We start from the raw sequence: 26,695 nt of genomic DNA, 5'->3' as shown, positions 1-26,695 counted from the left end.
TTGTATTCATATTTATGTATGCACATGGTGGCGCAAAATTAATCATTCATTTTTTGTTTGAATAACTTTTTTACTACTATCTGAAACTATCATACACATACTTGAAATATATCCATCACATTGGTGGTGTGGTCATTTTACACTTTACACAGTTTCATTTTTTTTTTCTTTATCCTAAACGAATTGGCATCATATTAATTCTGAGCCGCTTAGAATATTAACTTTCCTTGTTTTTCTAAGCGAATGTTGGGCTTTGATAACTTTCTCAGTATTTGGATTTCTTAGCTAGAGCCTAAAATTTAGTACCTAGGTGCAAACTCCACGAAAAATCTCCTCCACTTCAACAATTCAGGAATTTAGGAAAATAGCTAATAAAAATATATCCGAGCTTATTTCTTACATTTCCGGAATTCATACCTTTCAAAACCTAATTTTTATTGTTTTATGCAATAAATAAAATGTATAACATTGCAGCGACTTAAGAACTACAACTCAAGAGAGGAATGTTGAGCGGACAATATGAATTTACTCTGGTGGCGTAGTTTCAGCGAGTAATTTTTAGCGATAACTTTTAAGTTTAAAGAGCAAGTTATGTTAGCATTATTCTCATGAATTAACGAACGAGGAACCCATCCTTAGGCAAAACAAACGCAGAAAGTGGCGATGGATAGGCCACACATTGAGAAAGTCACCATACAGCATCACGCGGATGGCACTGGACTGGAACCCGCAAGGGACCAAAGGTCGCGGTCGACCAGAAAACATTTGGAGAAGGTCGATGCTGCGCGAACTAGCAGATGCCGACATCTCATGGGACGATGCAAAAACAACAGCACAGAACCGTGTACGATGGGAGAGTCTTATCGAGGCCCTATGCTCCGGAGAGGAATGAACAAGGGAGGAAACATTTTCTCACGAATTATGAATTACGAATTCCCTGAAAGGCTATGTTAATAAAAAAATTTTAATTTCATACCAATCGCTCTTATACCTTCTGTTGCGGTCACTCTCTCAAATATGTTTTACATTTGCGTTTAGGTTGAAAAGTTGGACTTGAAAAAAATTTGCATTATTTCTATTCACTGCATTACTCATGAGCGATTCCACGCCAAGTGATCCAAGTATCTTGAGATTTGTCGCAAATTTTTTTGAAAATTGGCTTATTTGTAGGCTTCAGTATGGATAAAAAGTAAACTGAACCATCTGTGGGCAAGAAACACTAAAATATCACGAAAATACGAAAAGTTTCTTCTAATAGCGATGGCCCCTCTTCAGCAGGCACGACAAACCTCCGAGTGCATTTCTGTCAAGAAAAAACTCCTCAAAAAAAAAAAAAAGAAAAAAACCATCTGCCATTCGGCAGCGGCATAAAACTGTCGGTTCCTTCATTTGTGGAACAACATCAAGACGCAGACCACAAATTGCAGAAGAAGATCGGATAAAAAACCAAAACAAAGGATGTAAATGTGAAATTATACTTTAAATGTAATCACTGATTTAATGTCTTTTTAGAATTTTTCAGTTTCAATTTAGAACTGTTTTGGATCACTGGAGAGTTGCTGGAATAATGTAAACCACTATGAGGGTTTTAAATAATAAACTTAAAAGTAAGTAAAAGCATAGGAATCTAAAACTATACTATAATTATATACAGTTATTTTCAAGGCACATTCATTAAAGTGTCACATAGAAAAAAGACAAATCAGTTGATTTACCGATACCACCTTTAATAGATTCGCCTTGGTTATTTTGTAGTAGAGTTAGAAAATTTCTAAAAAATAATACTGAAATTCAATTCTAAACGATTAGCATTTTTGTAATAAAAGTTATGACTTTTTGTCAAAAGAATTGTTTTTTCATCGATTTTTTACTATTTTTATTTTTTTGTATCATATTTGAACGTTATTCTTAGATCATAATTCGTACGCTCGTAATTGATTCTTATTTCATAGTTTTTATTTTTCGATCGAATTTGATCGTTTTTTTTAAGATTTTGAATTTTTTGATTAAATTTCCTCGATTTCTTTCGATTTATTTTTATTATATCTATTTTTTTATTATATTTAATTGTTATATTTATTGTTAGTTTAGACTTATATCACACTCATCATAGATTCTATATTATGATTTTTATTTTTTTGATCAATTTACTCGCTTTGTATTTTCCACGCCGTTGCAGCTACCCAAGTCAGCGTAAAACGAGCGTTTTCCGCTTTAAAACTCATTATACTTTTAGTAGCATTCGACATAATTTATGGTAGGCAAATTTGGAAGTGATTCTAATACTTAGTTAGACTTAATAAAAGTGCTGTGGAGAAATTAATTATTCGCATTTTCACTGACTAAGAGTATTTTTCAAATAAGATTTAATGGCGCAGAGTGTGAAAAATTAGTTTTGGTTTTTATTACGAGAGAAAAACCTAGTGAAAAGCGGTAAATTATGGTCGTAAAAAAAAATTAAGTTAATTAAGTTTTTTATATTTTTATTGAGCTTGAAAAATAAAGAAAATCTACAAAACAGTGATAAAATATGGCCGGAAAAGTAAAAATCGTAAATTAATTGATTTTATTATTATGCAAAAATCGAAAAGCGTTTATTCCCTGAATCTCCTGAATCCTCCTCTGAATCTGAATATTACGAATCTCCGTGCATGAAAAACCAAAATGATAGAAAAAGTTTTTTCTAATACCATTCGCCCCTCGGCAGGCAATCACAATGGCCTTCGAAGGCTTTTCTGCCATGAAAAAGCTACTCATAAAAATTTTGTTTGGGGTTGGCTTAAAACTGCAGGCCCCTCCATTTGTGAAGTGAACGGGCCAATTACAAAATAAAAAAAATATTACATTCACCTATATCAGGGGTTTGTTTAAGCTTCTCATGCAGCTGCCGATATCGATATGTGTTGATAGCAAGCTTTGCCAAGCCATTATTACTCGTTTAACGCCAGCACAACGCTTCCAAATTGTGGAATTTTATTTTGAAAAAAAAAAAAATAATAATAATATTAATAAATCTGTGCGCAAAGTTCATAGCGCGAAATGTTGAAGAGGACGTCTAAATGCCCATTCGACGTCATTCTCAATTCATTAGCCTTTGTCCTGCGCGGAACATTTTACGTCAGGTTCTTGGTTAAATGCCTATAAAACACAGCTCGTGCAAGAATTGAAGCCAAATAGCCATCGCTTGCGTGACGTTTTTGCTGATTGGGCTCATTTAGATCTATTATTCAGGTTTTTTGGAAAAAGTAGTCAAAAAATGGACTGATTGGATGGTCCGCGGCGGACATATGCAGGATTTTATATTAAAAAAAATAAATGCCATGAAATTATTTACCAGATTATAATACAAAAAATGCATTCCAAGAATATTTCTGTTTTGTATTATCATTTTAAGTTATGAAACTTCTAAAACAACACTTTTTAATGGTTGATTTTTACCTCCTGGGTGATGCTACGAGTACTGTGTAGGTGCCGATTAACTTCGATTATTACTATGATTTCATCGACATTTAGCATCAAAAGCGCCTGAACGGTCTCGACGAAACCGAAATTGCACGCAATCAGCTGTTACAGCATCGCCACCAAAAAAAAAATTCATAATTTCAGCCTGGTCTGACTTGCATTTTCGCCTTTATCACAGGAAAACTGTAAAATGTAACGAATTTTCTATTTGTTGATTTTCACCCGTTAACACCCTGTAACTCACAACTGAATGAAACAAGCAAAAAAAAGTAGACGCATTTGTTTAGTGCCAAATGTCACCTTGACAACGAGCATAAATTAGAAAGTATTTGAGCAATACTTTACGAGATATAAATCACTACAGCCATCTGCCGAGAAAATAATGGATTTCTTTTTCCCCAAGATAATATTTCGGTTTGCATTATCATTTTGAGTTCTCTCTTAAAAAAACACCCGATACATATATAAGTATACATAAAGCAAATGAAAATGCGAGCATTGCAACTAAAATAATGAAAAAAATTTTATTTATTAAATAAATTATCCATTTTCTTAAGCTACCTCAGGGCATTAATTATTGCACAAAGTTGTGGTAATAAATTTAATTTTTTTTTCACTAAAAAAAATCTGTGAATATAATTTCTTCAATGCTTTGGAAATACTTGAAGCGTGAAGCATTCACTGCAATTTATTAAAAAAAAAAAAAAAACTTATTAAATATCCCCAAATGCCAATTGGCAACCAATAAATATCGCAAAAGACAACCACATGAGTAATACCTACAAATATGCTAATAAATACGCATTAATATGACATATTTTCTGTATGAAACGATGCAAAAATGTGTGGGTGTATTTAAAAAAAAAAAATGCAACACTTGATAATTCAATATAAAACACTGATGACTTTCTTTGACCACCAATCAATTGAATTGATTTTTCGAAAACGCCACACACCCACTTACATGTATTCGAGCATGTGTGCGTATGTATAGGCAGTGTTCATATATCCTGGGACCAGAACATTGCGGGCTTTGGATGTTAAACGCTTACAGCTCGCTAGAGACAATTTTTTTTCCTTTCATTTATGCATTCGCAATAAGACACACAAATATCTTCCTATATATATATATTTTTTTTAATTTTTTTTCATGGTGATCTAAATTTTTTGCCATGATTGAAATACACTTTCGATACAATTTGCACACCGACCTTTATTTCAACAGTATGTGTAGTGCGTTGTGTATGATTCCAGATTTAGTGAAATGCTCAAAGTGTGCACTTTTTCGTTATAATCACAAGTCCATTAATTTTGCGGGGAACTCAGAAATTTCGACAGCCAACACCAACACTTGTACTATTCGTACTAAGTACTTTGTCTTTGAATACTTTTCGTTTAGTGGACACTTGTTTGCAGCGCGCAAAGTTTCAAACGGTAATGTTCACACACGCTCGACACGATCTCGCTCGTCAATGGTAGCGACAGTGGTGGCTATGATGATGGCTATGGCGATGATGGCTCGGTGTGATGGCGTTGTTGGTTGGCTAGCAAACAGACGGACTAGCGACGAGAAAGCAAAGCGATCGTCCGTCGAACAACGATCGTGAAAGTGATATTTTTCAAATGCATATAGACGTAGGTGTGCATGTGTGTATGTACATACTTGTATGTATGGATGTAGGCGTATGTGAGCCAGGACAATTGGTAGGCCGAGTGGTGAGTAGTGGCACTAGTATGATAGTTTCTCCTAGTGGCTGACAAACACACACACACACACATACATACATTTGTATTTACATTCACATATATGTATGTATGTGTACGCATACATATTTACGCAGCTGCACATATGAAGTGTCAGAAAACAGTTGTCGAGTTGTGGCAGTGGGCGGCCCATGGTGGCGTTAGTGGCTTTGTTGGACACCGCCTGACTTGTCACGCGCTGTGCGGGGCACATAAATCGGTGTGGTGCACAAATGTATATGTGTGTGTGCAGGAGGTAAATATATTTGTGTTTTTGCCGGCGGCGGAAATTGTAGGCAAAACAAATACAATGGGCGTACATACATATGCATGTATGTATGTACGTATGTGCATACTTGTATGTGCATATGTAGCAGCAAAGCGGCAGCCATCGTTATTGTTGGTTAAGCAAAACAACTTTTTATTGGTTTTTATTTTTGCTCTTAATTAAAAATACTATTATTAAAATCAAAAATTATTTGAATGCATCACTCAGGCATGTGTACATATGTATGTATGTAGTATATACGTAAAATTGTGTATTTCGTGCACACATCCATACTACATACTTGCATACGTGTAGAGTTAAAGTCGAATGTGTATTTTTCTTTTTTGCGATATGAAAATATGAAATATGAAAATTTTTAGAATTTTTTTATTTTTATTTTATTTCGGCGGCATCAATTTTTTTTTCTTCACATTACACTTAAGCGTGCAGAATATCCGTGTTAAAAATCACAAATTAACATGCAAACATACAGACAAATTCATACATAAATATGGAAATACCTAATGAGGTGTGGAGGGATAAAAATGTATACAGGAGTGGAGGGATTTATTTATACATACATTTATGCACATACATACAACATAGGCAACCGTATATATACATAATCATAAACATATAATACTAATATATTGGGTTGGCAACTAAGTAATTGCGGATTTCACTCATAGATGGCTTCAGTTGAATTTTGAGGTTTGCAGACGTAGTATAAATGTAAAACACATTTTGTTATTTGATAGTTGGCAAATCAGCTCAAAACTAAGAAAAACATTTTTATAATAGCGGTCGCCCCTCGGCAGGCAATGGCAAACCTCTGAGTGTATTTCGGCCATGGAAAAGCTCCTCATAAAAAATGTATTCCGTTCGGAGTCGGCTTGAAACTGTAGGTCCCTCCATTTGTGGAACAACATTCTACAGCCCACTAACTAGGTAGAGAGCGGTCCGCGCGCACCTTTACCTCAAACTTTAAATTTATTTATCTCGAAACTGTATTTTTAAAAACTGCTCGTGTTGTAACTCAAAAAGTTATCGACCGATTTTTTTGAAGTTTGGTGAGGCCTTTCTGTACATTACTATCGGAAGGATAAACCTAAAATTTCATATATTTCGCGCTGATAAAATACTTTTGGGGGGTTAAAAATGTCAATAAAATAGCCCTAAATTCAGACTTTTTTTTCAAAGGCTTATTTTATAATTGATTTTATACTTGTTTTTTAATTTTATAGGGTCATCCTTTCCGTTAATACGTTCTAAAAAACCAATTTAATTTTTTTGTTTCAGATCTATAGATTAAGAGTAATAAATAGAGCAGTTTGGGAACTCGCGCCGTAGGCAGCCGACAAGAAATGATCCTGAGCCGCCAGCTTAAAAAATTTTTTTTTGTACATTCGAAAGGCTAAATAAAGCTGTGTTAAAGCTTCAAAACAATATAATTAATGTATCACCTTTAAAAATATGTTTAACAAATGACCGATTTTAAGGCTTCTACATGGACTTCCCCCCTTAACGCGAGGCCAATACGGCCAATGAACAAATAAAAATAAATAAATAATTGCGCGTACACCTCTGCTAAATGTTTGGCCGAGCTTCTCATAGCTACAAGGGACATACAGTTTTAAGCTGACTCCGAACGGCAATTGCTTTTTCGTGAGGTGCTTTTTCATGGCTGGAATACACTCGGAGGTTTGCCATTGCTTGTTTTCTGCAAGAAAATGTGCTTCAAAGCGCTAGAAAATTGCAAATTTAAGATGACTTTCGCTTTTATCTAGATAACGACCTTGCGTTCGGTTTTGAAAACAAATATAAGAAAATATGACATCCATAACAAATCTGATCTTAAAAAGGCAATACTTGAAACCTGGAACCGAATTAGTCCAGAATACATAAAAAAATGTGTTGACTTCATGCGAAGTAAACTTCAAGCTGTGATGGATCATAACGGATACCCAACGAAGTACTAAATTCCTTAAAACTTAAAAAAATAGAAAGAAATAGTTGCTCTTTTTTAACTTCCTCATTTAAGCTGTGGCGCGAATTCTCTGTATGTTTTTTTTTTTGTTTTTTTTTGTGACAATGAAATGAGTGGACCCTTTATTGGATTATATTTTATGTTGAAAAATTAAATAAAACAAAATAAATAAAATAATACATACTCCGTGGGCAAGAAGTAAGGTGAATTTGGTTGTAAAATGAAAAATCTTTATTTATTCTTGTAAATCAATTTCATCCCTTTCAAAATAATCCCCTCTCGATGAAATACACTTATGCCAACGATTTTTCCAATCCCCGGAACATGCCAAATAGTCCATTTCCGGTATAGTCATCAGCACCTTCTTCGATTCAGCTTTTATCTCCTCAATCGATTCGAAACGCGTTCCCCGGAGTGGTCTCTTGAGTTTTGGGAATAGCCAGAAGACACACGGAGCCAAATCAGGCGAATACGGTGGTTGCGGAACGATATGCGTGGAATTTTTGGCGAAATGGTCACGAAGAACGAGTGCAGTGTGAGACGGGGCATTATCGTGATGCAAAAACCAAGAGTTGTTGGCCCATAATTCTGGTCTTTTTAGACGAATTGCTTCACGTAAACGACGCATAACGCTCAAATAATATTCCTTATTAACAGTTTGGCCAGGTGGAAGGAATTCATAGTGCACCACACCACGTAAATCGAAAAAAACTGTCATCATGACCTTTATTTTTGAACGACTTTGACGTGCTCTTTTCGGTCTGGCCTCGCCTTTAGCACGATATTCGCTTGATTGGTCGGTTGTTTCAGGGTCGTAGGCATAAATCCAAGTCTCATCTCCCGTAATGATGCATTTGAGCTTGTCCTGATAGTCTGAAAGCATTGTTTCACACACATCAACGCGACGACTTTTTTCCAAGAAATTGAGTTTTCGGTACCAAACGAGATTTGACTTTTCCTAGGCCCAAATGGTCTTTCAAAATGGTTTTCACAGATCCTTCTGATATTCCGATCATATCAGTAAGGCCTTTAACAGTCAACCGACGATTTTTGAGCACTAACTCCTTCACTTTATTGACGTGTTGGTCATCTGTTGACGTCGATGGTCGTCCGGAGCGCTCCAAGTCATCAACACGTTCTCGACCCTCTTTGAAGTCTTTGTACCACTTATAAATATTTTTCTGCGACATGGTCGAATCACCAAATGCCTTCTGCAACATGCTAAAGGTTTCCGCAGCCGAAATTTCATTCCGCAAACAAAATTTGATGGCACTTCTCCGCTCAATCAAATCAGACATTGTAAAAATCGAAAAATGCACTCTTGGTCGTTTGGTAAACACAAGCGTAAATATATTACTGATAATGACATTCACATGAAAGTTGGCCCAGATGTTATTAACAGTGCTGCCAACTCATGAAAAAAATAACTAGAGCGAAATTTTAATCCCGCGAAGTTTGACAAATACATTCACCTTACTTTTTGCCCACAGTAGTGCTCTCTTTTTTCATTTACGCAAAAATTATAAAATATAGAAAACCTTACAAAAAAATCGTATCTGTATCAAATAATGTGTGAGTGACTGTATGTATATGCAATACAGTCAAGTGTACAAACAAGCAAATGTATGTGTATAGTACATCAATATGTACATATGTATGTATGTATTTTGAATTAATCTATTAAAAATCATTTCCTATGGCTTTGCCCTCATCCAATGCTGGTATTCTCTGTTCGAACTGCAAGTCACAAAAACTCACACACACACACGTCTATTCTACGCGTATTTACACACACGTACGCATGTAGGTCGCTTGCATGCTTTGCGGGTGGGTGGCTCCCACCGCAGCTGTTGCATATACTCGAGCATGCTTTGGCGTATGCGTTTACACTAAGTTTGTTCATGCCGCATTTTTGTCTCAATTGCTCGTAAAAATTAATCTTCAGTATTTATGCTCACATGTACACACATTCAGGCATACATACATACGTATATGAGTGGTCCCAGGCAATAAACGACTAAGTCGATTTAGAGAATATTTGAGGTGCATATTTAGTTAATTTATTTTTTTATTATTTTACAATGAAAACTACAGTGGAAAGTACGCTACGTCCTAACGAGAATTAAGCCATTACCGCATGATGATCTAAAAGTTTATGCTGAAATAAGAATTTCTAGTGATTCAGATTCGTAATTTTTTGGTGGAAATAATCCTCCGAATGAGTCGACAATTCAAAAGTTGGTGAAAAATTTTCAAGAAACTGGATAGAAAATTGACTGGCAGACCAAAAACTGAGCGCTCTGTTGAGAATATTGCTGCTGTGGCGCAAGGTGTTGCTGAACAACCTTCAGAGTGTCAATAGCTCGACGTTCTCAAAAACTAGGCATTCACGAATCGATTTGGTGGATTTTACCTGTGGACCTGTACATGGTGGACATTTAAATGATGTCACATATAATTGTTGAGAACCGTGTTTTGATTAAAAATTTAGGTTCCACCATTTTTATTCGAAATCCGAAATATAAATTTTGAAATGTTTTATTTTAAAACAACTTCTAGGCGCGTCTTTTAAAATACCTGTTACTAATACGGCATGGGTTATAAAACTGCATAACCAGAATTTATCAAAAATTCTGCATATTTAATAATTTGAAAGTTTTCATGCACTTTTTTTTGTTAAATTTTTGTGAATTGCGTACAAAGTTTGGAGCTTTGAGCTATGTTGTTGTATGTAGTTATAGAATGCACTCTACTTATTTAAAAAGATCACCTTCAAACCCGGATCCCCGATAAGGCATACTGATGGATCGAAATTAGAAGATATTAGAACGAGTGCGGGAATCAATGGGCCTAAATTCAAAAAATCGCTTCCAATGTGTCTCTACCCAACAATCTTCCAGGCAGAAATACATGACATTGAGATATTCGTGATGGAATGTCTCCGCAGAAAAATTAGAGCAATCCACATTTACATACTTTCAGATAGTCAGGACCTTCTATCAACTACAATCACCTCAAAATTGTGCATGACTGCCTGAACCTTATCAACATGTTGGGGAACCTCAACGCGGTATTATAATAGGTTGGGTTCTTGGACACGAGCGACATGAGGGAAGTGAAATAGCGGAGCATCTAGCTAAAAAAAGGGGCAAACATGCCACTAATTGGTCCTGAGCCTTTGTGTCGACTCTACAGAGTGCTACATTAACGAACTTCTCAGGAGGTAGGAGGAGTAGAAATTCGCTGAAAACTGGCGAAATTCTATCGGTCAGCTACAAGCGAAACAATTCCTAACGCCGAACAGAGGAATTTATGACAAGCTACTTTTACTCAGCAGAGTAGACGTAAGACTTTTTACTGATTGCTTTACAAGCCTCTGTAGCCTGAGACACCACTAAAACTAAATTGGAGCCATTAACTGGCGATTATATCAAAGGGCCACTAAAAATTCAAAATAATATACATTCTTTGTAAAAGTTTTGCACTAAACAGAAAACGGATACACTACTTGGGCGGTAGTGGCGGTATACGAGTATAAGCTATGGAACAAAAATCCCCAGAAAGTGCTAAAAATTTTAAAAAGCCTTAAAACATAGGGAGCCTCGGCAAGCTTTGCACAATAGATCTCGTTTCGTCGCAGTGCGCAGTAGCCTAATAATAATAAAATAAAGGGTTTTCCAATACGAGGTGTTATTTTGATAAAATATCAATGGTTTCGTTGCTTGTGAGGCACGTAGCGCCGTCTTGTTGAAAATAAACGTTATCCAGATCAATACCATCAAATTCCGGCCATAAAAAATCGTTAATCATCTCTCAACCCCTTCACAGTGACTGTTGTTCCAGCTTCATTTTCGAAAAAGTAAGGTCCAATGACTCCGCCGGACCATAAACCGCACCAAACAGTCACACTTTGAGGTTAGAGAGGCTTTTCAACAATAACTCTTGGATTTTCTGAGCCCCAAATTCGACAATTTTGCTCGCTGACGAAGCCACCGTTGTGAAAATAGGCCTCATCACTCAAGATGATATTTCGATGGAATTCCGGATCATTTTCATGCGTTTCAACGACCCAATTAGCAAAGGCACGACATTGTTGATGATCGGCCTTGATCGCCTTGAGTTCTTGTGTTAACTGGACTTTATGAGCCTTAAGACCCAAATCTTTATGCAAAATACGGTGTCATGACGTTTGTGGAATGTATAATTCCAAAGAACAACGAGGAATGGACAAACCTGGGTTTTCTTCATCACTTTCGGCTACAACAGCAATCTTTTCGGCTGTTCTTGAGCGACGTGCACGGGTTTCATTCTTCACATCACTAACTTGTCCGAACAGCTCGAATTTTTTCACCAATTTCTGTATTGCGGTCCGACAAGATGCTTCACGATGACCCAAAAATGTTCCAGTTTTACGAACCGTCTCTGCCAAATTTGCACCATTTTTATAGTGAATTTTAATAATTTCAATGCGTTGTCTAAGCGTGTATCGTTCCATTTTTATTAATGGCGTAGTTTCTACTTATCAAATTGCAAAAAATTACAGCTTCAGAAGTGAAATCTTCTGAAATAGCGGGCTATTCAAAATAATGTTATTGAAAAACCTTTTATAAAAAAATAAAAGAAAATATCAAAGCAGTAGTTAAAACTTGGTAGTTCATCGCGCTGCTTTTATTTTGAGCACATGTGTAGCATACTGTGAAATAATGTGTGCATTCTTATAACCTATGTGTGTGTGTGTGCATGTGCTTTTGTATAGACAGAACAATTTAATTTTAAAAATATAACATTAATTTGAAATGCTTAATATTTTGAGCGCGACGCCAACATTTTCGCTGTTTGTTGTTGTGATTGCAATTTCGAAATTTCGACACAACGCGAAGAATTTTATATTTTGCAATTTAATGATTGTTTAATTGTTCGTGAGCTGCATATTTTGTGGATCCTGGTATTTTCATTGATAAGCAAGAAAAATTATTTCATTTTATTTAATAAAAATCTATAATTACAATGGCATCCAGTAGATACCAAAATACATATATTCAAATAATTATAAAATATATACGAGTACGTATGTGCGAATGTAGTAGAGAGTACTGAACTATATACAGTTAGAGACATAACTATTCGAACACCCCAAGTATTTCGAATATTTAGAAAATTAAGTAGACTATTTGCAAATCTTAATCGCAGTTTCATTTTAAATGTAATTTCGTTTGATTATTTTATAAAAAAACGTAGTAATATTCAAGACATTATTTAAAAAAGCACAGAATAAGAATATTCCATTGTGACAAAAGTGTTCGTACATTTTATATATACGTTTGGATTTATCTTATTTCTCTTAAAACTAATACTTAGTAGGAGCTTCACATCAATCACAATACATGGGAATACATTTTTTGTAGTATCTGGTGATATTTCCCTTCCAGCCTTCTTCGAAAACAGTTTTAAGTTCATTCTTATTGGCGCACTCTTTATACCCATTTTGCGTTTCAAAAGTTCCCAATAGTGTTCGACGGGGTTCAGGTCGGTTGATTGAGGAAGAGAATATAATTGTCTGGGTGCATAATAAAGCAGATGAATAAAGCAGACTCTACGCGCAGGTTGTTACAAATCATTGTCCTGTTGCCAAAATCCAACAGTGGCCAAGGCCCAAACCACCTACAAAATCCTTCAAATTGCCTTCCAATTTTCTTGTATCCTGATGCTGAACCATTACAACACCTAGCAGCCATTGCCTCTAATGCCATGACATTTCCATTGCCTTGTTTGAAAATTGGAATCAAATTTTGTGCTTGTATGTAAAGCTGTAGTTGTTTTTGAGCTACACTTTTCTCAACTACCATTTACAAAAATATTGACGTACATAGGTTTCATGCGTGAATAATACAGTTTCTCAAAATTTGTCATCCTTATCTACAGTATTGGTCAAAACTAAAGCACGCCACATTTTTTTTCTTAACTACGGCTTTGTTTTGTTGTTTTTAAGTTAATTTCTCTTCCTAACGGTATTTAAAGCTGAGTCAAAGTTCGTTAGAATAATTTGTGCAAAACACGTGCGGATTTAGTAGGACAAAGCATTTCATACGGGAAATCAGCAAATATGTCCAGAAATGCGTATTCAAATGAATTTAAAAATAAAATAATAAGTGATTGGCAAAGTGGTTTATCGCGACACAAAATTAGTGAGAAATATTCAATAAATAGAAGTGTAATATCGCGACTTATAAAAAAATTTGAACAAACGGGTTCTATTTCTGCAATCCATAGTGGAGGAAGGCCACGAAAGACTACACGACAAGACGACTCCACGATTAAAAGAAAAATTCAGAGTGAACCCACAGTCTCTTCTGAACAAATAAAAATTGACTTAAGTTTGCCGGTAAGTTCTACAACGATTAGAAGACGAGCAGTGGAGACCGGACTTTTCAGTCGACGACCTGCTAGAAAGCCATATATTTCCGCCAAAAACAAAACAGCGAGACTCGAGTTTGCGAAATTGCATATTAATTGGACAGTTCAAAAATGGAAAGCTGTATTATTCTCTGATGAATTCAAATATAATTTGAAACATTCATATGGAATAAGGCGAGTAAGAAGGCCAAAGCAACAGCGGCTAAATCCGAAGTATTGTATCGGAACTACCAAGTATGGTGGGGGGAACATTTTGGTCTGGGGTTGTTTCTCTGGCCAGGGTATCGGGCCTATTCATCGAGTAAAGGGAATTATGGACCGTTTCATGTACACAAACATCCTTAAAGATGTAATGCTACCACACGCTGAGGAGGAAATGCCACTGAGATGGAGGTTCCAGCAGGATAATGATCCGAAGCATACCTCTAGGTACTGTAAAACGTGGTTACAGCAAAATGCTATAGAGGTCTTAGACTGGCCAGCTCAATCTCCCGATCTCAATCCCATTGAGAATTTGTGGGAGATTGTAAATTCGAAAATTAATAGGGAAAATTGCAGCACAAAGGAAGTCCTGTTTGAAGCGGTTAAAGAAGCCTGGTACAACATTTCTCCGGAAATTATTAGTAACCTAATACCTTCTATGCCAAAAAGATGTTCTGAAGTTATCAAAAATAATGGGTTTAGTACAAAATACTGAAGAATAAAAACAATTATTTTCGCTTTTAATGGGGGTGCTTTAGTTTTGTCCAGACAAGTTTTGAATAATATTAATATTTTTTAATTTAATTTTTAATATAAGAAATGTTGAAAATTTTTTGTTATGTTTATTAATCACCAAGATAATAAGAAGAAACCAGGTGTAAAAGTAAGTAATATTCGATGTTGTTTTATTGAGTTATTTGACATTATTTGAAATGCCATTAGGGGGGTGCTTTAGTTTTGGCCAATACTGTATGTAAGGTTTGGCGAGTTCTATGATTCGGTTTTTATGGTTGATAAGACACTTCTTACGAGGTAACCTGCTAGTATGTCCACTGGAATGTACAACAGAAACAGCGGTTTCTGTTGTGTCAGCGAGTTGTTCTGCTAGTTTTGTCCTGGTTACTCTTGGATGTTTTTTTTACTTTTTTGAAAATCATGCCCACATCCCGTTTACAAACTTTTTTTGGACATCTTGTTTAGGGACATTTTCAACAGAACCACAGTTTTTATTTTTTTTAGTACGATATTGGACCATAAAATGCTTTAAGTTCACTAAATCACCTATGCAGCGGAGCGATTTTCCTTTTTTATTTTGTTCAATGATTAATTGTCCTGTAAGCGTGGTCGTGGTGATCATTTGCCTGATGTTATTAACCGCATACATTTCTCTTTATAACGAAATAAACATCCGTTCATTTATATTAAAAAATAGCATTTTTCCCCTTATGGGAAAACCCTTTACAGTTCGAAACTGTATGCAAGTGGATATCACTGCACTAATAGAAAGTAAGGTGAAAGTATTTAGTCATTATTGAGCGATTTTAGGTTTGTACCGCGCAAATTCTTTGAATATGGTTAAGTTACTGTAAAAAAGAGATTTTTTTTTATATTTTTTATGTAGCTTGCCATAATTTATCATACACTTTAATCGATAACAGAGCTGAATTCAAAATCGTCTGCACATCACTGACAAAAGTCTGCATACACCGCCAATATCCGTTGGTTCACAGATAAAACTGCATCAACACGTTTTTCAAAAAGCTTTTTGGACTTTCAAGCCAACGGAAATAGGGGATGTATGCAGACTTTTGTTAGCGATTGCCAAATGATTTTGAAATGTATGTAGATTTTCTTTCATCACTGTATTGCTTTTCCATACAAAATTATGTGGGAGGAGAATTATTTAATTTATTTTAAAAATATTTATGTAAAACGACAAAAAATCAGCATTTGGTACAACGGGGCTTTATAAAAAGTAGTATGGGTGGGGAAATGAAATGTTAAATATTTATACAATGAACTCATAGCCTTTACAGTATCACAACAGTCTGTTTACAATAGTTCGCTATAAATTTTCATATGATAAATTATGGGACACGTCTAGCTCAATAATTTTACAATAAGGCTAATATTTATGTACATACACATGCACATATATGGATATATACTAGGGTGGGTCGATTTAAAAATCGCTCATTGCTCTGTGAAAATCGTATTCTAGGGATCAAAATAAGAAACTTTGCCGAAGGAAAATTGGGTCGAACGAAAAATCCCACTTTGACCCATTTAGAGTGCTCCAATAGAGTCCAAATGTATGACCGACCCCCATTAACTTTGGACGGCCGATCCACCCATGCCAGTGGCACACCCCCTGGAACTCCCCTGGGGGGTTCCCCATACAATCATTTCAAAATATCACCATTTTTGGCCTTTACATGAGAAAAGAAACTAAAAAGTTCGACCCAAATTGGGGGACATCAGAATTCGTTTTAGAAGTATGGTTCCTTCGGCAAAGTTTCTTATTTTGATCCCTAGAATATGATTTTCACAGAGCAATGGGCGATTTTTTTGCCTCCCCACAAATCGACCCGGCCTAATATATACACAATTAATAAATCTACATGAAGCAGTCTGAGTTCTGAATTGTCTAATTTTAAAATTATGTTAAGGGTGCTAGTGCAAAACGTATTCTCATCCGAAAAAGGCAACAAAATATATTTCTAAGCTGATGACTGGGAATCACAGAAGTGGGTGAACGGTGTGCTGAATATTATTGGGTATGGGAATAAGTTTCCGCATTCGTAAAAGAGGTGTCGCTGCTGATCCTATTTTTGTGTTCGCTCTAGTAATATACCGGTGATTTGAAGGTGTATATGTGAGGTCTCCATTGCAGTAGCTCACATTCATTTAAAGCGTAGAGATCTTTTTTTATCTGACGTCAAAAATGTCTACGTTCGTCCAGAAAACACAGCACTTGCGGGAAGTCATGCTTCATTATTATCTTTTAAAGAAAAGTGCAGCTGAAACGTGTCGTATATTGATCAATATTTACGGATATTTACGTTCCGTCAAATACAACTTGTAAAGGGTGGCTTCGACGCTTCCAAAGTGGCAATTTCGACGTGAGTGATAAAGATCGCTGAGGGGCACCGAAGAAATACGAAGATACTCAACTACAACAATTATTGGATGAAGACGCATGTCGAACCCTTGATAATATGTCTAATGAGTTGAATGTTGACCGATGAACTGTAGGTGAACGTTTGAATGCGATGGGAATGGTCCAGAACGCAGGTAACTGGGTGCCATATCAATTGAAGGGAAGGGATATCGAGAGACGTTTGGTGACATGTGAAATGCTTCTTGAACGGCTGAAAAGAAAAGGTTTTCTGCATCGCATCGTCACTGACGATGGAAAATTGATCTGTTATGATAACCCTAAGCGTCGAAAATGGGTCGCTACTCGACAGGCAATGGCAGAGGCCCGGGTGTATTTCTGCCATGAAAAAGCTCCTCATAAAAAACCATTTGGCGCTTGGAGACGGCTTAAACTTAGGCCCCTCTATTTGCGGAAAAGAACAAGACGCTCACCATAAATAGGAGGAGGAGCTCGGCCAAACACCCCAAAAGGGGTGTAAGCGCCAAAAGGTTAGACGGTTAGACTGTACATTATGCCACTTTTGAGTGAACAAATTCGTCTAAAAACCAGGATTTGTGGGAAAATACCAATATACGACCTCTTAAAATTTATTAATTGATTCTTCAAAATATGGACTGTTATAAAAAAAAACGAGCACTTGATTAAAACAACTTAAATTAAATTAACTTCTGAGTAATAAATTCCTATAATACATACATTTTTTTATAATTTCTTGTATGCTATACTTAGTTTCATTCAAGACAAACGTTCATTCCTAATGTAAGGAGGTAAGCGAAAATCGCAAAAAAAAGAAAAAAAAAAAGTATCTAAAATATATATAAAAATACAAAATTACAATAAGGTACATTGTGTTTCTTACACATTTCGCCCACATTTTATTGCGATTTCGTTTAATAAAATAATTATGCTGCTTCGTTAGTCTGAATTTAGTGCATACCACTGTTTGTACATAGATTTAATTTAAATTCGTATGCAACATGCAACATTTGGTATGACAAGTAGCCTGTAATTTATCTACAGTATAACGTGATTTTATGACCCTGCATTCTTTCACAAGAGCGTAGATATTCCCTTTACATCTGCCTACATGTTGTAAAAAAAGTACTGGAGATTGGTCTCGTTGCGGAAATAATATGAGAGTCGAAAGAGAGAGAGTTGAAAAGTGCGTGCAAAGCTAGAGAGATAGCGCTACTGGTGCGAATCAACGCTAGGTTTACTTAGTAGCATCTCATCAAATTTCCGCCAGATCGACCTAATTCGTTGTGTTCGGCCTTCGTTTGAATCGAGGAAGTCGGGTGGTTCTCTTTTTCCAACACGACTACGCATCAGCTCACGTCTTAGCAGTTGTGGTCGCAAGATTAATGGAAATAGAAATGGCTGACGGGAAAAAGATTTCATTCAAACGAGGAGGGAATTGCCGAAACGAATGGCTATTTTTCTGCTTACGTGTTCCAGTCTACGGCTGCTTTTGTTATATTTCCATGTGGTTTTCACAGTGTGTGACCGATCTATTTCCGCTTTCAGCAACGGATGGGTATCTGCTTCGTTAATGCCCAGAAGTCGGTGTTTTTGTGAAGATATGAGCCGGGAAAACGCGTACAATTTTGGAAAGACTGATAAATACCTCTGGAGTCCCTGCATTATTGTGTTCCATATCTCACACCCATACATCAAAACAGACTTTACTTTAGATTCAGAGATCTTTAATTTTCAAACACAGCCACCTCGACATTTGACTGCGAGCCGGCAATTTTCGTTGATGACGCTTCCGAGGTAGCAGAACGCATCCACTACTTCGTGTAAGGTGAAAGGTTTGCATGCCCGCAGTGTTGACTCACAAAACATCTTTGTCTTCGCAATATTGATTTTCAAGCCAACTTTTGCTGCACATTCGCTTACCGCTGCGATCTTGGACTGCATATGGGAGTATTTGTGAGACAGCTGACATATGTACATATGACGTCGGCGTAGTCAAGATCTTCAAGTAAGCCGCCCAGGATATATCTCTTTTGTTAGCTACGGTTGCTTGTTGCAGTACTTGGTTCAGCACCAGGTTAAATAGGAGCGGGGAAAGCAAGCATCCCTGCCTTACTCCTGTCTGCACTTGAATGCCCCCACTCAGGATGTTCTCAAACCTCACTCTGCAAGTGGCATCTGTGTACAGTTCTTTTACGAAGTTGATCATTTTTTCAGGTACTCCTTTGCAGACGAGAGCTCTCCAGATCGCATCCTGCGAGTTGAGAGTGTCAAACGCCTGCTCAAAGTCGATGAAACATATGTACAGTGGTGTGCGCCACTCATCAGGCTGCTCTATGATCACTCCTTGTTTCGGAGCCCGTTGTGCTACTCCCTTCTGCAGCCATCAAAGCCACGGTTAGCAAACGGGTTACTGTGACCCATAAGCGAGCTTGGCAGGCTGAAAGAGGTTGCAGATGGAAAAAATTTATGTTACTTGTCATATCCGACCGACTGTCGCAGTTCCTTTTGTCACTAAGCAGGGGAGACTGTAGTAGGCTGGTTCGACTGATGACGGGCCAGGCCTTCTACGGCCAAATCAGATGCCCACCTTATGTCAGACAATGCACACTGTCCAGCATGTTGAGCGGAGGATGAGGTCCACCACGCACTGTCTGTGCGTGCGCCCAGTCTTCACTCGAATCAGGCTTGAGGTCTTTGGCACTGATGTGTTAAGAAGCGACCTTGGCTCCTTGGCACCACATGATCTACTCACATTTCTTCGAAGGTCGGGTAGATTTAAAGAAAATTAAAAGGGTATCGGAGTGCAGTACAATGGACTTAACTGTGTCTGAGTGCTGCACTTGCTAGATGTCCCGACAAAATTTATTTATTTTTATCATTCAGCAGTAAGTGAAGCTACCCTTAAAACTCATGCATTTCTCACCAGCGTAGATTTTGGTACATCTGACGTCTGCACTTTCGAGACGTTTGCACATTAGAAGTAAACAACTCGTACATATCGCACTTGATACTTGCGAATCAATCTGAATTACAAATATGATACCTACCATATGTGAGTGTGTACGTATGTATGTGTGTAGATATTATCAGGCAATACAAAACAAAATGCACACCCCTATGATTTTGAATAATTAGCAATTAGTAGACTGTTTAATCTGTTTTTGAAATATAATGCAGAAATTGCAGATTTTCGTATTATCGTAATTTTTCTTCGTCTTTTTCTCATTGCGAAGTTCTGGTTGACTGCTGACTTGGCTTGCAATGACGGCGCGTTTGGGCGCACTGCCCAATTAGTATTTATACGACAATTAAGGTTGAGAGAATTGAAGTAAAATTCTCTGTTTAAATTGGTTTCTTTGCGACATACATATTTACACACATACATATACATAATTATGTGTATATTTTATGACGGCACTTTGTTCGAAATGTCAGCGACACCAAACACATTTGCCGCAAATAAAAGTGAATTTCGAAAATTCTGTGGAAAAGTAAAAAGCTGTGTGAGCACACACGCGTTTCCTCTAAGTAGTGGACGAGTAAGGGTGAAGGGCGTTAATTTCAGGTTTCAAGTTTAGTTAGTTTTCTCTTAAAGGAGGTTGGCCTCTGGCGGCAATCTCTCAGGGGAAATGGTAGCATTTTCGAGCAGTTAACACCGTATTTCTCCGAACTTCGAACAGATCTCTCTATCTAGAGGTTGAGGGTCGTGCTTAGGCAATCTTTCCAAATAGGCAGGATTGGATCGAGGGGAAAATTTGCACCGAAGCTTGCACCTCTGTCTTTACTGACGGTTCCAAAATGGAATCGGGACACGGAGCAGGGCTTTTCTCTAAATCAGCCAATTTATCTATCTCCTTTAAACTGCCGAACACTGCTAGCGTTTTTCAAGCAGAAGTCTTTGGGATCCTATAAGCATGGAAAATGCTTGGGGAACGCGAGAGCGAGGGAGATATTAACATTTTCTCCGATAGTCAAGCCGCTATCAAGGTTCTGATGACACCATGGTGCAGAACGAAATTAATAAACTCCTGTAAGGAGGAGATCAAATCTCTTGGGTGTGCAGGTAACATTTCTCTGATCTGGGTTCCAGGACAGAGGAACATAGAGGGAAATGAAATTGTTGAAGAGCTTGTCAGGAAGGGGACTGAATTGGCTTCAAAGACCTCCTGCCCGGTCATCAGCATCCCCCTGACAGTTGTTAAAGGGGAACTGCACAAAAAGATGGCTATTTGGCCCTAGTGGAATAGACGGAGGACACAGAAAGTCGTTTGGACTTCTCGCCATTCAATTTCCAAACTCGTAGCTGTGTTTACCGGTCACTGAACGATGGGCATACACGCGGAAAAGCTAGCCATTTAACCCCCATTGCAAAAGCTGTGGGGACCTTTCAGAGAAGGAGACTGTTAAGAATTTTCTCTCGAGCTTTGCAGCCAGACGATTAAGTTTGCGGTGTACTTCTTTCTTCGACATAGGTTAGGTTAGGTGAAATTGTCGTCCTTCGACCCACCTAGGCCAGTTATAGGTCTCTTGTGATACCACTGAAACTGTTTTATCCTTACTCTACTGAGTACCAAGGACTACTAAACCGTTGTGTGGCCTTTAGCTATGGCTGTGGCTACCCTAGCTAGTTTGAGATTCGCAACATCCGCTATGTTGTCCAGAAAAGCGAAACCGACCAATGCAGTTGACATCTTCTTCTGCTCCGCCGTTTGTCGTGATAGTGCAGCCAAGGTAGCAGAAGCTTTAGACAAATTCCACCGGACACCCGTCAACCGTTATATGTCTTGCTTTATTTATTGTCTTGACGATATTGTCCTGCAGTCCGACAGTGCGTGCCAGCGTGACTAGTCTGTCTGCCTTCGCTTGCATGCCAGTGAGTTTGTGGGAGAGGGGGCAGATGTCAACGGCGAAGTCCAGGTCCTCGCGGTGATTGGTGAAACTCCATACGATGCAGGGTCAATTAGCTCATAATGTGGTCTAGGACGACAGCGAAGAGTGGGGGCGACAGAGAAAAACCTTGCCTTATGCCTGCATTGATGGTGAATGGATCGCTGATGTTGCCGTTGTTAGCACTGCCAGTTTGAAAAGGGCTCTGATGAGACAGATTATCTTAGCGGGAGCTCTTTTTCTACACAACACCTGCCATATTGAGTCTCGTTTGATTGTGTTGAATGCCTTCTTGAAGTCGACGAGCAGCATGTAAAACGGGGAGCGCCACTCAACTGATTGTTTTCCTATGATGCGAAGAGTGTTGGCTAGGTCACCACAACTTCGGTGAGGGTGAAATCGAGCTTGTTCGTGCCATTGAAGTCTGCCTTGTGGGATTGCGGCTGGAATTTTGTAGGTAGCGTTGAACAGAATTATTCCTCGTCAGTTCGGGCAGTCACGCAAATGGCCTTTCTTGGGCAGCTTCAACCCGATGCCTTTCGTCCAGGACGCAGCCAGCTTTTCATTGCCCCAAACGGCGGTGATGTGGGAATGCAGAATTTCCTTTGAAATTTGCTGGCCGACTCTCATTAGTTCTGCCTGTATGCCATCTTCGCCTGCGGCTTTGTTGGGCCTTTGATTACACCCTTGATCTTCGCTAGACTAGGGCAAGATGTTGTTATTTTGGTGCTGGCTGTTGTGCTGCCCACTTCGAAACCAGATTCACTGCTAAGAACGATGTTGCTAATTGGCTCAAGGTGTTCTTTCCATCTACCAGAACCTTAGAAGCTCCGTCATCATTAGAGGTCATTAAAGCAGTTCAGATCTCATCATGCCCGTCCTAACGTAAGGCGCAGAAGCGTGGACGATGACAACATCCGATGAAGTGACGCTTGGAGTGTTTGAGAGAAAGATTTTGCGCAATATTTTTGGACCTTTGCACGTTGGCAGCGGCGAATATCGCAGGCGATGGAACGATGAGCTATATGAGCTTTACGACGACATAAACATAGCGAATAAAGATCCAGCAGCTACGCTGGCTGGGTCATGTTGTCCGAATGGATACAAACGCTCCGGCTCTGAAAGTATTCGATGCGGTACCAGCTGGTGGTAGCAGAGGAAGAGGAAGGCCTCCTCTGCGTTGGAAAGATCAGGTGGAGAAGGACTTGGCTTCACTTGGTGTGTCCAACTGGCGCCGGTTAGCACGAGAAAGAAACGACTGGCGCGCTTTGTTAAGCTCGGCCAAATCGCGTAAGCGGGAATCGCGCCAATTAAGAAGAAGAAGAAGAAAGCACAATTCAGATCCCTGATGAGTTCAGATCTCTGATTGCACTTTATGATACCAAAATTCAATGAAATTCAGAAATTTCGATTTTTTACAAATTTTGTAAAAAGTTTGAAAATTTGCGTTGTAAGGTTTTTGTTGTAGTATGAACTATGTTTTTATAAAAGAATAATTGAAACTAAAAAGTAAATAAATAAATAAATAAATAATCAAAACTTGTTGTACTCTTTCTTTTGGCGTTCACTGTATGTGCATGCTAGCGCATAATACCTGTGAGCAACCTTCGGCATAGGCACTTTTAGTTATTTAAAAAAAATATATTTTTCTAAAATACTCAGCTGCATTTAGTTGGCAATACGTAGCTAAAATGTTGTGCATCATTAAATTTGCGTAATTTATTTATTTTTTTGTTTATTGCGTTAAAGTGCAAGGTTTGCCAGACCAAATTTTAGCGCCCAACGCATAACTTTTGGGACAGTCATTCAAAAGCGCTCATATTTTTGGACAGCCTCACGCGCTAAACTAAATATAGTGCAGTTAAATACTTGACTACATAAGGCGTCTGGATTTTAGGAGCCGTTAATAAGTAAGTTTTCTAAAAATGGCGTTGCCGAGCACACGATGAAGGCGGTGAAAAGCATTTTTGTTTTTATAGAAATAAAATATTTTGGTTAACACTTGCGTGAATCGTTTAAATTAGCAATTAATTAACTAAGTCTAAATAAATTCGTGTTAAATTCAAAGAGATAAGTTAACTGTGTGGAATAAGTAAAACGTGTCGCTGCTCATACATACATACATACACATGTATTTGTATGTAAGTGTTTGCGCAAACGCACGAACCAATTGCAGTAGCAAAATGTTAATAAATACGTGGCTAATAACAAGAAATAATACAAACACACACAAACGTCTTAAAATTTATGATTATAAATTGCAATTAATAGCTTAATTAACTTAATTAAGGAGGAAAATTCTTTTCAAGCAGCAAAAAAAAAAAAAAAATTTAGCAATGAGCCAAGCAAAAACGAAAAAAGATATGTATATACATTTAATTAAATAAAAATTTTGAAACTCAAAAAAAAAAATTTTTTTTTTGAAAGCGCGTTTTGTCTTGGTTATGTCTATGCGCATGCGTATTGAAACTAATTGAGAACATTGATTTGTCTTCTCCTGGTGCTCTGCGCTACCAAATTTATATGCTTTATTTATTTCTGGATGTCATGTTCGTGAGTTTTACAAAGTTTCCAATTAGCTTGAAAATGTTTTTTGCTATTTTTTTTGTTGTGTTTTTTAATAATTTTTATGCAAAATTTTTTATGCAAAATTTTTTATGCAATTTTACACATGACTGCTAAACTAAGTCAATATTCTTGATTTTATTGACTTTAAATGTTTGCGTGTATTTGTGTTGTAACTGTAATTGGTTCTTACGTTTAACACATAACAAATGACAATTTTTGTTTTTTTTTTTTTTAAACTTACATCAGACAATGACACATTACAAAAATTAAATATTCGTAAATTTTAATCTTGTTAACTTTGTTTTTGCTTAAATCGAAATTAATTTATTTTAAAACTCGGCGCATCCTCCTCGGCTAGCTTTCACGCTTTGGCTTGCTTGTGTTTTTTGCTTTTTGTTTTTTGTTTAGCTTCGTGAAATTTCACGTGTAAAAGTTTTTATGAAAAGTGTTTAATCTACCTTTATGGCGAAGCTACCATTGGGTATGTCCTTGCCGCCGAATTTCACATTAATATCGTAATCGCCTGGGTCTTTAAGCGCGTAGAAAATGTCGAAGAAGCCATCCTTCTCGAGCACATCTATATCGACGATTTCGCTGTTAAAGAAAATAAATCCGTTAAATAGAAACACATTTTCACATTCGCATATTTGCTTTCACTCTCCCTCCGCTTACGTACCGTCCGGATTTGTGGTCGGTGATCTTGCATGTAACCGCGCCATCGCCCGCATCGCGCGCATCCACAGTCAGATGGCTTTTGCTGCCCGATGCTTGAATTTTCGGCGCCTCTTCGACTAGCTTGCATTTTTTCGCCTCACCCGTTGGGAATGCTTCGAGTTTGAATGGCGAGCCCTCTATGTCTTTATCGCCATATTTAATGCTCACGTGATAGGTGCCACACTCATCGGGCACGAACGAAACCACGTATGTGCCGCTGCCGACCTCCTCCATGCGCGGTGCCAATTGTTTGCCCTTCGGATTCTTAATGGCGATGTTGATGTCATCTTGACCAGCTGTTTTGGTGTCGATCTCAAATTCGGCTGGCAGCGATGCGGGTGTCTTCTTTTTCTCGTTAACACCCTTAACCTTCACTTTAGTTGCCTCTGATTTGGGGAAGACGGTCATTATGAACGGACTGCATGTAATAAAGAAAATTAGTTGATTAGTTAAATTCCTATAGAATGAAAAATGTTGTATTTTACAAATTACCTGCATGGCACTTCTTCGTCGGCGAACTTCACTTGGCACGTCAGCACTGATCCCTGTTTGGGCGGCACATAGTGCACCGCATAGATGCCGTTGCCCTTGTCCTCAACGCGCAGATTGTCCACCGGCACACCCTCGGAGTTTGTCAATTTCACTGCTATGCGCCCAGGACCAGCCTCGCCCACATCCACATTGAAGTAGGTCGGCACACTTTCGCGCACTTCACCATGTTCAATGCCCGGTCCGTACACTTTCACCTTGCTGGGATCAACTGTCTCTTCGACCAGCACACGGAATGGCGAACCGGGTATGTGCTTGTCGGCAAAACGTATGGTGATGTCGTACTCACCGGGATCAGTAGCCAAATACTCGACATCACAGCTGCCATCGCGATTGTCGGTGCATGTCATTTTTGCTTCGGATGGCCCCTCAATGGCTAGCGATAGGCCACCATTGCCGGCGCCGCGTGTCTCCACGGTGAATTTGTTTTGCTGATTGGTCAGACCCTTCTCCAGGCCGGGACCGTATGCTTTACAGCGTGAGGGATCGCAGCCGCTCTTCACATTCACCACAAACGGCGAACCGGGCACGGGAATGTTGTCGTAGAGCAACTCAATGGTGTGACGTCCAGCCTCGAATGGGGTATAGGCGATGCGGAAGATATCGTCGGATGGACCGGAAACAATTTTACTTGGCAGCGCCTTGCCCATGGGATCAAAGATGGCACACGAGAGTTTGGTCGAATCGATGTTGCTGCCAACTTTGCTCATGTCCACCATAAAGTCCGTGGGAGCATTCATGATGACGCCTATTAAGTGAGAGAGGGGAGTGTTAAATACTTGTTTGCTCAGCGAACGAGTCGGGAAACGCACAATACGTTGCAAGAGAACATTTAAATGCGATTAGTGTAAAAGTGAAAGTAACGGCGTATACACACGAAGCTATGCAAAAGTGATTGAAAATTTCGGTTGCAGCATCTTCTGCCTTCATATTTCGCAATGCAGTTTCGGTAAAATTCTATTTTTGAATAATTGTAAATACT

General features: G+C 38.1%; 1 protein-coding gene across 5 annotated transcripts in view; it reads right to left on the bottom strand.

Moving 5' to 3' along the window:
• LOC129236303 (filamin-A) overlaps positions 1-26,695 on the bottom strand; it is a 204,375-nt gene that overhangs the window by 50,789 nt on the left and 126,891 nt on the right. For 4 of the 5 annotated variants that reach the window (XM_054870607.1, XM_054870608.1, XM_054870609.1 and 1 more), the window contains 3 exons: positions 25,657-26,461; positions 25,127-25,582; positions 24,909-25,044 (listed from right to left, as the gene is read on the bottom strand). In XM_054870607.1, the coding sequence (XP_054726582.1) occupies positions 24,909-25,044; positions 25,127-25,582; positions 25,657-26,461 (1,397 nt within the window). Of the gene's footprint in view, positions 1-4,673; positions 4,965-24,908; positions 25,045-25,126; positions 25,583-25,656; positions 26,462-26,695 lie in introns of those variants that run through there. The other variant, XM_054870611.1, reaches the window with a different exon arrangement.

This window comes from Anastrepha obliqua, chromosome 1 (assembly GCF_027943255.1).
Source record: "Anastrepha obliqua isolate idAnaObli1 chromosome 1, idAnaObli1_1.0, whole genome shotgun sequence".
In the NCBI taxonomy this organism is placed as follows: domain Eukaryota; kingdom Metazoa; phylum Arthropoda; class Insecta; order Diptera; family Tephritidae; genus Anastrepha; species Anastrepha obliqua.
This window is presented reverse-complemented; position numbering and strand designations above follow the sequence as displayed.